This window comes from Bos indicus, chromosome 14 (assembly GCF_029378745.1).
Source record: "Bos indicus isolate NIAB-ARS_2022 breed Sahiwal x Tharparkar chromosome 14, NIAB-ARS_B.indTharparkar_mat_pri_1.0, whole genome shotgun sequence".
NCBI lineage: Eukaryota > Metazoa > Chordata > Mammalia > Artiodactyla > Bovidae > Bos > Bos indicus.
Genome location: NC_091773.1, coordinates 81,955,748 through 81,968,507, shown reverse-complemented (window position 1 = coordinate 81,968,507; position 12,760 = coordinate 81,955,748). Strand labels below are relative to the sequence as shown.

At 44.6% G+C, this 12,760-nt stretch overlaps 1 protein-coding gene across 4 annotated transcripts in view; it reads right to left on the bottom strand.

The window, feature by feature from the left end:
- COL14A1 (collagen type XIV alpha 1 chain) overlaps positions 1-12,760 on the bottom strand; it is a 234,110-nt gene that overhangs the window by 85,686 nt on the left and 135,664 nt on the right. For all 4 annotated transcript variants that reach the window (XR_011570692.1, XR_011570693.1, XM_070802990.1 and 1 more), the window contains exons 27-33: positions 11,418-11,541; positions 11,077-11,220; positions 9,798-9,962; positions 9,054-9,092; positions 8,774-8,912; positions 4,319-4,461; positions 665-774 (exon numbers count right to left, since the gene is read on the bottom strand). Coding sequence is in view for 2 of the 4 variants with exons in the window: in XM_070802990.1 (XP_070659091.1) it covers positions 665-774; positions 4,319-4,461; positions 8,774-8,912; positions 9,054-9,092; positions 9,798-9,962; positions 11,077-11,220; positions 11,418-11,541 (864 nt within the window). In the remaining 2 variants the exon portion in view is untranslated. The remainder of the gene's footprint in view (positions 1-664; positions 775-4,318; positions 4,462-8,773; positions 8,913-9,053; positions 9,093-9,797; positions 9,963-11,076; positions 11,221-11,417; positions 11,542-12,760) is intronic.

Below are 12,760 nucleotides of genomic sequence, written 5' to 3'. Positions count from 1 at the left end.
CCAAAAGACTCAGAAAGAAACTTTGAGCTTCATGTTAACTGCCTAAAAGAATTTAGACGGAAGGTCTGCTCCCAGAACAGGGCTATTACAGCAATATCTGCAAAGAATATGGCTAGGTGTGTGTGTGGAGGGGAATCTGTGTCCCATTGACTCATTTAGTTACTAAACATTTGCTTTCCATCTCCATGTGAATTGTCTTCCTTCCTTTTGAAGTCCAAACCCAAACCACTGCTTGCATAATCCTCTTTTGTCTTTAGCTGAAGATGGTACCTAAGTAAGGTTTTGGCTATTTTGGTGAGTTACTCAGTCTTCCTGGGTCTCCCCCAAGTATATATGTTATTAAACTTTTGAGTTTCTCCCATTAATTTGATTCTTAGACCAGCCAGAAGAACCTAGAAGAACAGTGGAAAATGTCTTCCTCCTGACACTATCAAATCTCCTGGGGTGCTGGATAAAAACATATGTTTTAGGATCCCATCCCAGAACTACCATATCAGAATATCTGGGCAGTTCACAAGCCCCACAGGTAATTCTTACTATAGGAGATCCAAAGCACGATGTTTTTGATTTTGGTTTTTTTTTTGCACTTCTCTGTTGCTTGGCCTGCAGTAAATAGAATAAAGAATATATATATATATATACACACATACAAGGCATTACTCACCTTGTGAAAGCTTCCATAGAAAATTTTCCTAATTTCAGGTCCTTCAAAAGTAACAGTCTGAAAATCCCCACTGTAGTCATAGTTGAAATACGTTAGGGTTTTCCCACCATCTAATCAAACAAAATAAAAGATTAAAAATATTCTAGAAAGTATTAAAATGGGTAATTTTTTAAAAAGTCAACTCAAAACAATATGACCATTGCTTTGAAGCTGTGTTTTAAAGTGGCGAGTGGGTAACGAAACGGCCTTGGAAGGCCCTAGGCTTTCAATTGGCCAAACTAACTGAGTGAACCACGCAGTGACGGAGAGGCGGGGCCCGACATTCGTGCTTCCTCCGTACCTCCCTGCCTGTATGCATTGCCATCACCATTTTGGGAAAGCACGGTCTGAAGTTGGAAGTGGAGGCAGACCAAAAGGAAGAAAGAAGCTAATCAAATTGTTACCAGAGATGTTCCTGATCTTTGCTCAAAACTCATCAACCCTCTAGCCCCACCTTTAGCAGGAATATCCTTGCTCAAAACCTGCCAACTCCCCACCTTGAGCAGGAGTGAACATAAATCTTTAAGTGAAAGGGTCCAGAGATAAGAAAGGAAGCTATAGAAAAAGAAAAAAGAACCAGCTGGGACCAAAATGGCGATAAATCTGACCTCCAACAGACTGTGAGTCTCATTACAGTTTGATTTTACTTTGAAAAAAGAAAGTGAAGTTGCTCAGTAGTGTTTGACTCTTTGCGACCCCATGGACTGTAGCCTACCAGGCTCCTCTGTCGATGGGATTCTCCAGGCAAGAATAGTGGAGTGGGCTGCCATTTCCTTCTCCAAGAAAATGGATATTGTACTATATTAGCATAGGAAATGACACACTTGCTAACTGGCAGCCATTAAGGACCATGCCCTTGGCAAAAGCCCTGCCCCTTTTGCCAAGGGCGGAGGGGGGCTGGAGGAGGGCACGGCAACTCACTCCAGTACTCTTGCCTGGAGAGTCCCATGGACAGAGGAGCCTGATGGGCTACAGTCCATGGGGTCGCAGAGTCGGACACGACTGCGCGACTAAGCACAGCACTTCCCTGTGGACTCAGGCAGATGCCTCTCCTCTTGTCTTTGTCTTTACTTTCTAAATCTCTCTGCCCAGGGGGGTGAGAAACTGATCTGTGAACTTGGTCCCTGCTTCTCCATTCTTGGTCACTGAATAAAGCTCAGGTTTCCCATTTGCCTACTTAAGCCTGAATGGAAAAGGAACCCTCCCGGATCTGGGGCAGAGAGTCTGGAATGGGCTAGGGCCCGAGCAGGGTTCACAGGACTTAATTCAGTAATAAAATGTTAAGAAATAAAAACCAGACTCTGCCTTATTTAACCACTGAAGCAACCAGTTCTCTCAGGACATGTAACTTACACCTCTCTGAAATAGTCATAATCCAATGTGTCTTTTATTGTGAACATTATGAACAAACAAATAAACAAAGACCTTCTACTCTTGAGTACTTCATGTTACAAGGAACATTTTATTACAAAAAAAAAAAAGAATATTTTTCTCACTAATTCAGCCCCAGGTTACAATTTAATTTTTCATTTGGTTTTCAAAAGGAGCAAGTACTGATCGTCTCAATAGACGTCTTTGTTTTCAAGTCCTGGTCGTGTATAGTTAGCAGCTTACTCCTTTTTAATCTACAGCTTTGCCTTAGTTTCAGTATCAAAGCAAAATGCTTTCAATGTTTAGCTGCTGATTTATTTCCATGTACTAAAAGGTCTTTTAACAAACACTACTTGGAAATAAGCTTAAAATACTTTCCTTATCCAAATGTTTGAGTCAGTACCTAATAACAGTCACCAAATTTTGGATCCCAGCTTGACTGGAAATTTTACACTAAAAATATATGTAGAAAACTCAGGGACGTTAACCCAAAACTTGAGAATTCTCTTAAGTGATCCTCATTTGTGACTTCCAAGAACAAATGTTAAGAAGTTTCCTTCATTGTTTCCTCCTCAACTTTCCAACCTCCCAACAACGGAATTTCTCATTCTTCACAACTGCTCTCTCTCCTTTCTAGACTCCTCTTACGATGCTCTGACCCATTATTGGGACTTAAACTTCACACACCCATCAATACCATTTTCAAATGTATATTTCCATCCCAGGATTCTTCCCCAAACATACTGCTTGCCAACCTGGCCTTTTTCCTTTGATAGGAGAGAGGTACTGTGACATTGTGACTTAAAAGAAAGAGACGTTTCCCATTCAGACGACCAAAACATATTTCCCATGTATACTAGGTCTTTGTCTACGGTCCGCTCACAGTTCCTGAAACCCTCGGAATTTCCTGTGGAGAGAGCAATACATGTGCCTTTGTTATGTTAATAAGGCAGCTTTCGGAAAGCCCTCGGGTCACCTAAGGATGCGGGCTGGTTGCCTGGAAAAGCAATCCTGTGCTGAGAGAGTTAGAACCCAGGCTCCCAACTCAACTTCTACGGAGGGGAGAGGCATTGGAGACTGAGTTCAATTGCCAATGGCCAGTGACTTGACTAATCTTTCCTGTGTAATGAAGCCTCCACAAAAACCCAGAAGGATGGGGTCCAGAGAGACTCTGGGCTGGTGACCACACGGAGCTGCTGGGAGGTGGTGCAGGGTGGACCTGGAAGCCCCCTCCCCTCCCCAGGCCTTGTCCAGCCCATTGTTTCTGAGTTAGAGCATTTTATAATGCGCTGGTAACCGTTGGTAACCTAGCGCTGCAGGTGAAATGGAGAAGGAAACGGCAACCCACTCCAGTACCTCTGCCTGGAAGATTCCATGGATGGAGGAACCTCGGGTCACAGAGAGTCGGACACGACTGAGCAACTTCGCTTTCACTTTCTTTTCCCTTTTTTGGTAACCCAGTGCTGTAGGTAAAATGTTTCTCTGAGTTCTGTGAGCCACTCTAGCAAATTATTAAAACCTGAGGAGGAATCTGTGGCACCCTCTGATTTATAGACTGTGGGTCACAAGCACAGGAGACAATCTGGACGAGCAAGTGGCCTCCTGGGCTGGAGGTGGCTGCTGGCACCTCCAACCTGCACTAACAGACTGATCCTGCCACTGCCGGCGGAACTGGGGCAGGAAGGCCGTCTTGTAGGAGCCATCCTCAGCCTGGGGGTCCAAGAACACCTGCGGGTACACAGTGTCCGACCGAAGCCGAATTCTCAGATTTCTCAGATACCGGCTGCTGCCCGAGAACGGCCTGGGGTAGTGTGAGAAGCGCCCCGACACTCCCCAGACCCAGCTCGTATGTTGGAATTGGGTCCAGGAACCCGGAAGAAGCATGCAACATTTACCATTTCCTCACAGAAGTGACCTCTGACCCCAGCCCTCCCACTGACCCTCCTGGCACCAACCCTGGCCTCCCTACAATCTCCCCATCGCAGGACGGATCTCTTTTCGCCTCGCTCCCTATTGAATTCCAGAACCTGGCGTCAGCACACAGTAGGGCCTCAGGGAATATTTGTTGAAAGCCTGAATAGAGGAATGAATGACTCACTGTCAACACAGTCCATTACTAGTATGGACCGATGGCTTAAACAAGTGAGTTACTTGTACACACTAACACACACAAGACAGGCAAGACGACACCACGCACACAGCCCATGCCTGTGTGTGCGAATGTCTGTAAGTAAATGTACTCACTGTCTAAAATGACTCCAACCAGCGGGTCAGAATTTTTATTTAAAATCTCCCAAAGAGCAAAGGGCTCCTCTGGAGTATCAGGAAGAATCCGGAATAGAATACTGATTGTATAGTCAGAGGGCAATCCTTCTGGATGTAAGTATCTGAAAAATGGAAAGAAAATAGCATATTTTATTGTATCCCTCTTCAAGAAGCCATTTATCTGATTATAAAGGCAAATACACTTTCACTATTTGAAATGAAAAAATATCTTTTTCTTTATCAACACGTGAAGAAACAGAGAAGAAAATAAACATCACCATTAACCCCATTTGGAAGTGATCCTTCTTTTGGGGTCATGCATTTCCCTCCAGTCTTTAAAGAATGTCTGTAAGTATTTGTCCAATTTATATAATTTTGCCCCTTTCTTTTCTTAGCATCGTTTACTATATAGTTCATATTTCCTTAAATATTTTAAAGCGCATGATATTTAATATTTGTACAACCTTTGCTGGTTTGGCTATTCCATAATTTATCTGACCAGTCACTTCTTATTAAACAATTAAGTAGTTTCGAGTTTTAGTACTATAAATCATGTTTATCTACAGTCTTTTGCGGGGGGGATTGGGGGACTTTCCCGGTGTCCACCTGCAATGCAGGAGACTTGGGCTCCATTCCTGGGTGGGGAAGATCCCCTGCAGGAGGGCATGGCAGCCCCCTCCAGTATCCTTGCCTGGAGAACCCATGGACGGAGGGGCCCGGCCTGCAACACCGCCGCAACTTTCTAACAATCAGGTGGGTCGCTTACATACTTTAAAGATCTCCCCTCAAGCAGCAATGTAGCCTTTTAGCTATATATGAGACCCATAATATGTATTAATTAAATTAACAAATATGTGATGAGTTAGGTGGGAATTTAGTGTGAATTTAAAAGTGAAAGTTTAGGGAGGTCAAGAGGGAGGGAACATATGTACACCAATGGCTGATTCATGTTGATGTTTGACAGAAAACAACAAAATTCTGTGAAGGATTATCCTTCAATTAAAAAAATTTAAAAAGTGAAAATTTGATTTGCATACATTAAATATGTATGTATGTATGTATTCATTCATTCAACATTTGTTGAGTGCTTACAAATTACCAGACATGGTAATACACATTAAAGATACATCAGTGAATTGAACTTGCAAGGAACCCTTGTATAAGCACTTAAACCTGAGCAGGGTGAATTACACAGTATATTAGAAGGTAATAAGTGCCATCAAAAACAACAAGAGTAGCACAATGGGGATTAGAAATGCTAAAGTGCATTATTTTGGAATTTTAATTAAAGTTTTCAGCATTGGGTTTACTTAGAAGATTCATTGAGAGGATTACTATTTGAGCAAAGGTTCATTGAGAAGGTTGGAGAAGGAAAAAAGATCCACTCCAGTATTTTTGCCTGGAGGATTCCATGGACAGAGGAGCCCGGTGGGCTACAGTCCACAGGGCTGCAAAGAGTTGGACACAGTGATTAAACAACATTTCATTGAGAAGGTTACATTTGAAGAAAAACTCATAGGAGACGAAGACATCCAGCCAGTGCAAAGATTCTTTTTGAGCATAGACTAAGAGACAAGAGGTGAAGTCAAAGAGGCAACAGCTATCCAGATAATGTAGGGCCCTTTGGCCACTCAAGAGCTCTGACTTTTACTCCAAGGGGAATGGGAATCGCTGGCAGATTTTGGAGTGACACGATCTGATGTGAACATTTATAAACCATCACCCCGACTGCTGTTAGAGAAGAGACCCTAGGAAGGTGGGGCAGCAGGAGGAAGACAGGAGGCTGCAGCGGTGATGGCGGACAGGAGGCTGCAGCGGTGATGGCGGAAAGAGGCGGGTGCTGGTGGCTCGTATCAGGGCGGCGACAGCGAGGGTGGTGAGAAGCCACACGAGAGGACTCCGTGGCAGACGGATGTGAGGCCTGAGAGAATGGGAGGAGTCTGGCTTCTTTGCCTAAGAAACTTGTCAGATGTAGTCGTCATTGAGACATAAAAGGTTGTAGGTGAGGCTGGCTCTAAAGAGAGGAGCAGGGATGTTGTCTAGTAAGCAACTGCAAGCGTGCTAACTCGCTTCAGTCGTGTCGGACTTTACCACCCTATGGACTGTAGCCCGCCAGGCTCCTCTGTCCATGGGACTCTCCAGGCAAGGACACTGGAGTGGGCTGCCATGCCCTCCTCCAGGGGGTCTTCCCAACCCAGGGACTGAACCCACGTCTCTTCCGTCTCCTGCACTGGCAGGCAGGTTCTTTACCACTAGCGCCACCTGGGAAGCAATTGAATAGGTAGGTCTAGATTTGGGGAAGTAGGGACTTCCCTGGTGGTCTGGCGGTTAAGATCCCAAGCTTCCACTGCAGCGGGTGTGGGTTCAATACCTGGTCAGGGAACTAAGATCCCACATGCTGCACAGTGTTGCCAAAAAAACTTAGGGGCAATATATAAATACAAATTCAGGAGTCCTTGGCATATAGTCGGCGTTCAACACCGTGATACTGAAAAGATCGCCAGGAAATAGGAATAGACAGAAAAAACAAGGAGACCGCACACAAGTGCTGGTCCGCCAGCACCAAGAGGTAGAGGGAAGAGGAGCCAGGGCCACAGACGCACAGTCTACAAGGGAAGAGGAGCCAGCGCCGCAGACGCACAGTCTGCAAGGCAAACAGAGACTCAAGGAGGGCGGGAAGTCAGGAGGAGGCTGTGCTCAGCTCTGCCGAAGGCTGGAGACAGACGGGGAGAGATGGGGGCTGGGAACCAAGGACTGGAGTTAGCCAGGTGGAGGACAAGGACACTGCTGACGGCATGACCAGTCCAGGGGAGCAGCGGACGACTGTAGAAACGGCAGTTCTCACTTTTGGCCAGGCCTCCAGGAATGACTTTCAAATATCTATTTACTATTCACCCCTAGACAATGTGAAAAAAGAGAATCTGCGGAAAGGTAATGTCAGACGTTGGATTTATCTAAAACCACACACAGTACTGCCATAGGCTCAGATCCAACAAAGAATATTCTGGAAGATGCCAGAAAAGCAACTGGTCTATACACTGGACAGATGAATTTACTTCTTGAATATCATCTCCCCCCACTTTTACATGCACATATGCACACTGTATCAAAATATCAAAGTATGTACATGAAAAATGTTTCATATTAAAATACTGAAGGCATTTTGAGACAAAAACAAATATTGATTTGGAATGTAAAGAAGCAGATGACGTCTTGAGAGATGACCCCTTAAACCAGGAATTCCTACTTTTGACGTGAGAGTTGGACTATAAAGAAAGCTGAGCGCTGAAGAATTGATGCTTTTGAACTGTGGTATTGGAGAAGACTCTTGAGAGTCCCTTGGACTGCAAGGAGATCCAATCAGTCAATCCTAAAGGAAATCAACCCTGAATATTCATTGGAAGGACTGTTGCTTAAGCTCCAATACTTGGGCCACCTGATGCGAAGAGCTGACTCATTGGAAAAGACCCTGATGCTGGGAAAGATTGAAGGCAGGAGGAGAAGGGGATGACAGAGGTTGAGATGGTTGGATGGCATCACCAACGCAATGGACATGAGTTTGAGCAAGCTCTGGGAGTTGGTGATGGACAGGGAGGCCTGTCATGCTGCAGTCCAAGGGGTCGCAAAGAGTCAGACACGACTGAGTGACTGACCTGAATTGAAACTCAAGTACGTCTGGAGTTTGCAGAACTGCTGAAAATGGTCCTAGGAACCCCTCCACACATCACAGACTGTGCAGTGACTAGATAATATGATTTTTACATCAACTATATGGAGTTGCTTTTGTGACTTCTCAAGGATAAAAACCCCCTGAATTCATGCCTCTAGTAAGTAAAGTGGTTCAGGGTGTGGGTTCCAGGGCCTGATTGCCAGGTACAAATCCTGGCATGATCCTCAACAAACTGCACGATCTCACTCAGGTCATTTAGCTCCTCTGTGCTTTACTTTCACTATTTGTAAAATCGAGATAACGAATGACTCTACCTCATACAGTTCTTGGGGGGTGTGAGTGAGCCACTATATATAAGCATTTAGAACGATGCCTGGTACATAGCCCCGGAGAAGGCAGGGCAACCCACTGCAGTGTTCTTGCCTGGAGAATCCCAAGGACAGAGGAGCCTGGCGGGCCTCAGTCCGTGGGGTCAAAAGAGTCAGACACGACTGTGTGACTACCACTCTCACTGGTACACGGCAGTGATGTGCAAGCATTAACTATCTTTATATTTTTCTCAGATCAACAGATAGGAAAGTTCAACCAGCCTTATACGTGAGTCTGATGTTTTTAAAGAAATCTAAATATCATCTGCTCTATGCACCGTGGGAAATTCTGCTGGGAATTATCACTGAAATTATGATTTTAACAAGTTGATTTCATTTACGCACTGAGATATAATAAACAATAATTGGCTTTAGTATCTTGCAGGGGAAACATACTTGGTTGGCTGGGAAACCAGGGCGTCTTTATGAAGTTGATAACAAGGATACACATTGAAGGTTCCAGGCTCCATGGAGACCCCTTCCAGCGAAGAAAACTCCTTTTCAACCAAACCAAACATTTCCATCATCTTAAATCCTTAAAGAGAGAGAGAGAGTATAAATAGGCACATTAGGATTTTAAATTTCAAAATTAGTCTATTAAGGATTTAAAAAATCTGGACCCCAAAAAGGAGTTAATTAATATACTTTGTATTGGAAAATTCCTGATTCTGCATACCTGCAAGGTCAATGCCATCCTTATGCACCAGTGGGCAGGCTGGAAGACAAAACAAAGAAGATAAAACCCTAATTTAGATATTTTCCAAACATATTCTTCCGTTGTCCTGAAAACAGGAAGCTAACATAATCTTTATGGAAGTCAAGTGTAGAAGGAATCCAAACCAGATGTGGCTATGGCTTTTTGTGGATTCCTAAGGAAATGGCAACCCACTCCAGTGTTCTTGCCTGGAGAATCCCAGGGACGGGGGAGCCCGGTGGGCTGCCATCTACGGGGTTGCACAGAGTCGGACACAACTGAAGCAACTTAGCAGCAGCAGCAGTAAAGACTGAAACACTCTCACTTCTGTTAAAACCAAAGTCCCAGCTTCCTTCTCATCTCCTGGGTCTGTTAAGATGGATGGTGGTCACTTGAGAGCATGTACTGGGAAGAGTTTCTCTCCAAGTGTGTTACCCTGATGAGCAGACCTAACACATTTTTTAAAACTGTCTGCCACAGATGTTTAAGAGAGTTTCTTTCAAATGCAGATTCTCATCTTTTCCGAGAAAGTCTTTATCAACCTAAACTCTGGACCTGGGAGAGTGGAGGTTCACTTCCACGCACTCTAAACCACAGAACTATGTCTACAAAACAAACAGCTCTCCAAGTCGTTTTTTCCCTTCAGATCAGGATGGGACTCATCGTTTAACCAGGATAAATATCTCAGCCTTCAAGCAACGTAAGGGCAAATTCCAAAGAACTAACTTGCTGATGCGGTTTCGCAGACAAAAGTAATCAACTCATCTTCAATTTTCTTAAAGGCGTCGAAGTCATCCACAAAGAAGACGTGCCGGGCACTGGGCTTGCTGCCGATGCTAACCAGCTCCGAGTAATCCGCATCAGCCACGCCGACCGCAAAAATGCTGTAGCCTGTGGGGAAAGGGAAACAGATTTCTGATGAGTTTAAACTGCACCAAAACAAATAATGCAATGCAAGACATATCTGCATGTTTAAAATATGTTTATTTAGGAGGCCCAGTGGGGGTGGATAATTCACCCTTCACAGTTCATCAGAAATGTGCATGCACATAATTCACCATACAGTAATTAACCCATCATTCCTCAGAGAGAGTTTCCATTTTAGAGAGGCTTAGGAGAGCTAGTGCTTGAGACAAAATAGTTACGATTTGAGTAACATCGCTATGTTTGCATATTATTAATAATGAGTTTTGTATTTACGGGATAAAGTGCAGTTGAAACAGAAACTTTATCTCAATTATTTTTTTTCAGAAGTAGAAACTGAGACATTAACAGGCTTAGAAGCCTGAGGTGGGTCACAGTCCAATGTTCGACAAATTCCTATTAGGCTAGTCTGTGCCGTGTCGGTCTTACAGGGTGTAATCTTCATTTTGTGTTCTCCATTTGACAGACGAGAAAGCTGAGGCTGAACGGTTTCTGTGCCCGGGTTCCCTCCCCTGGTTCTTTTCATAGTATGGCACTTAGTTTTCCTTCTTTTCTCGGCCATGCTCTGCGGCCGGAATGGAACCTGTGTTCCCTGCATTGGAAGCATAGAGCCTTAACCCCTCGACCGCCAGTAAAGCCCTGTACTGCACTTAATTGATGGAGTTTCTCATAATAGAGCATCCTGTATGTAACAAGCATTAGAGGAAACACAGCGAGATAAGAGATTTGCAACCTGGAAAGTACTTTTAAAATCACATTGTGCAGACTTAGAAACACGTAGCCACGCTGATGCAGCCTATAAATGCACATTCAGAACACCGCAAGGCCAACAGTGTCATCGTGCCGCTGCTGCTGCTGCTGAGTCCTGGGTTGTGTCAACCCTTTTGCGACCCCGTGGACTGCAGCCCGCCAGGCTCCTCAGTCCAGGAGGTTTCCCAGGCAAGGAATACTGACGTGGTTTGCACTTCCTTCTCCAGGGGAACTTCCCAACCCAGATCTTTGGATGGGCACGCGGATTCTCTACCACTCGGCCACCGAGGAAACCTTGGTAGCTACTATTACTTATCTGTGCAGAGCTTACCGTCTGACTGCATCTCTCTGGAGATCTTGTTCACGTCATCTTGCGACCTTCCGTCAGTTATAACCACGATGACCCTGGGGATGCCTCTTCTGGTCCCTGACTCTGCAGTAAACAAGCTATCTCGGACATGCTTGATCGCTTTTCCTGAAACAAAGCAAGGCAACAGTTCGGTTTGATTCCTTCCACTTTTGTGTTGCTGGAGATGGAAGAGAAGCAACGAAGTTCTTTCATCAATGAAAAGTCTTTTTTAAAAAAAAATCTATATTAGTATGCTTCAAAAAATCATTTATATAATTAGTAACAATGACTTTGGGTTTTAGCTGGGCTTTTGGGGGTCTTACCTGTTTTTGTATTTCCCCCTTTGTATGAGATATGCTTAATTGCATCAAGAAGAGTCTCTTTGGTTTTGTAAGAGTTTAGTTTAAATTCTGTCCTGGGGTCATCAGTGAACTGAACCATGGCAACCTGAAGAGAGAAGGTGTGTTTACTTTTATGCATATCCAGCCTTCCCCTGGGCCAGGCAGCATACACTATAACAGGATTATAATTATAGTTTTCACTTCTTCTTTAACCCAGTCCACAATTTCTTGGTTTAAAATTTCACACAAGCTACATACCAAATCTGACGATACCTTAACGAGCATTTTTTTCTCTAAGTGCTTTCAGGAAGTAGGTTAAAAATCTTTCCCGAAGCATGAAGGCCTTCTGCCGTCTCATCTGACAGGTGGAGAAACGGCAGCCGAGGTCTTCTCCCTTGACAAAGCTCAGAGAATCGAAGCTGGATTCTTTACGAGGATTTCTTTATGAAACAAGCTTATGAAATAATTGCTACTATTCTACCATTTTACAGATTGAGAAACTGAGGAAAAGTCAAGTAACTCATCCAAGATTACTCGAGTGGCCACTGGCAGAACCAACAGTTGAAGTCAGGTAATTCGACTTCAGAATCTGTTCTTAATCACTATGATATAAACACTTCCCAGGTGGCGCTAGTGATAAGGAACCTCCCTGTGGATGCAGGAGAGGTAAGAGACGCGGATTCCATCCCTGGGCTGGGAAGATCCCCTGGAGGAGGGCATGGCAACCCACCCCAGTGTTCTTGGGCTTCCCTGATGGCTCAGACGATAAAGAATCTGCCTGCAGTGGGGGAGACCCGGGTTCGACCCCTGCGTCGGGAAACGGGATCAGATGCTCACACCTCAGTTCGGAAGCCACATCCTCAAAGAAGCCTTTGTCAATCTCTCCATTTAAAATCAACCAGTAAATGTAAACCTCAGTTCACAAGCGCGGGTCCCGACCTTGTGAATGTGTGTGTTTGCTGATTTGTGTCTGGCTCTCACCCTCCTCCACTTCCCGCCGTTAAGGATGTGAGCTCCATGAAATCAGGGACAGTCTGTCGTACCCGTGATGACAGTGCTAACCAAACAAGCCCTCAACAAATGTTCGTCAAATGAATAAATTGGTCTTCTCTGTCCTGCTTGTTCTGCAGTCATTTGTGGCCATGACCTCTGTCCTTCAAGATTTTAAAGTCCTCGAGGGCAAGGAGAAGGAGAATACTGGATGTTCCTGAACAGAGACTCGTATCTACTCTCTCCCAGTATACAGGAGACACACACGCTGACACGGCCGTTCTGACAGGTCTCGGTTTGCTGAGCTCTCTCGCTTTTAAGGATGAGCACCGTGC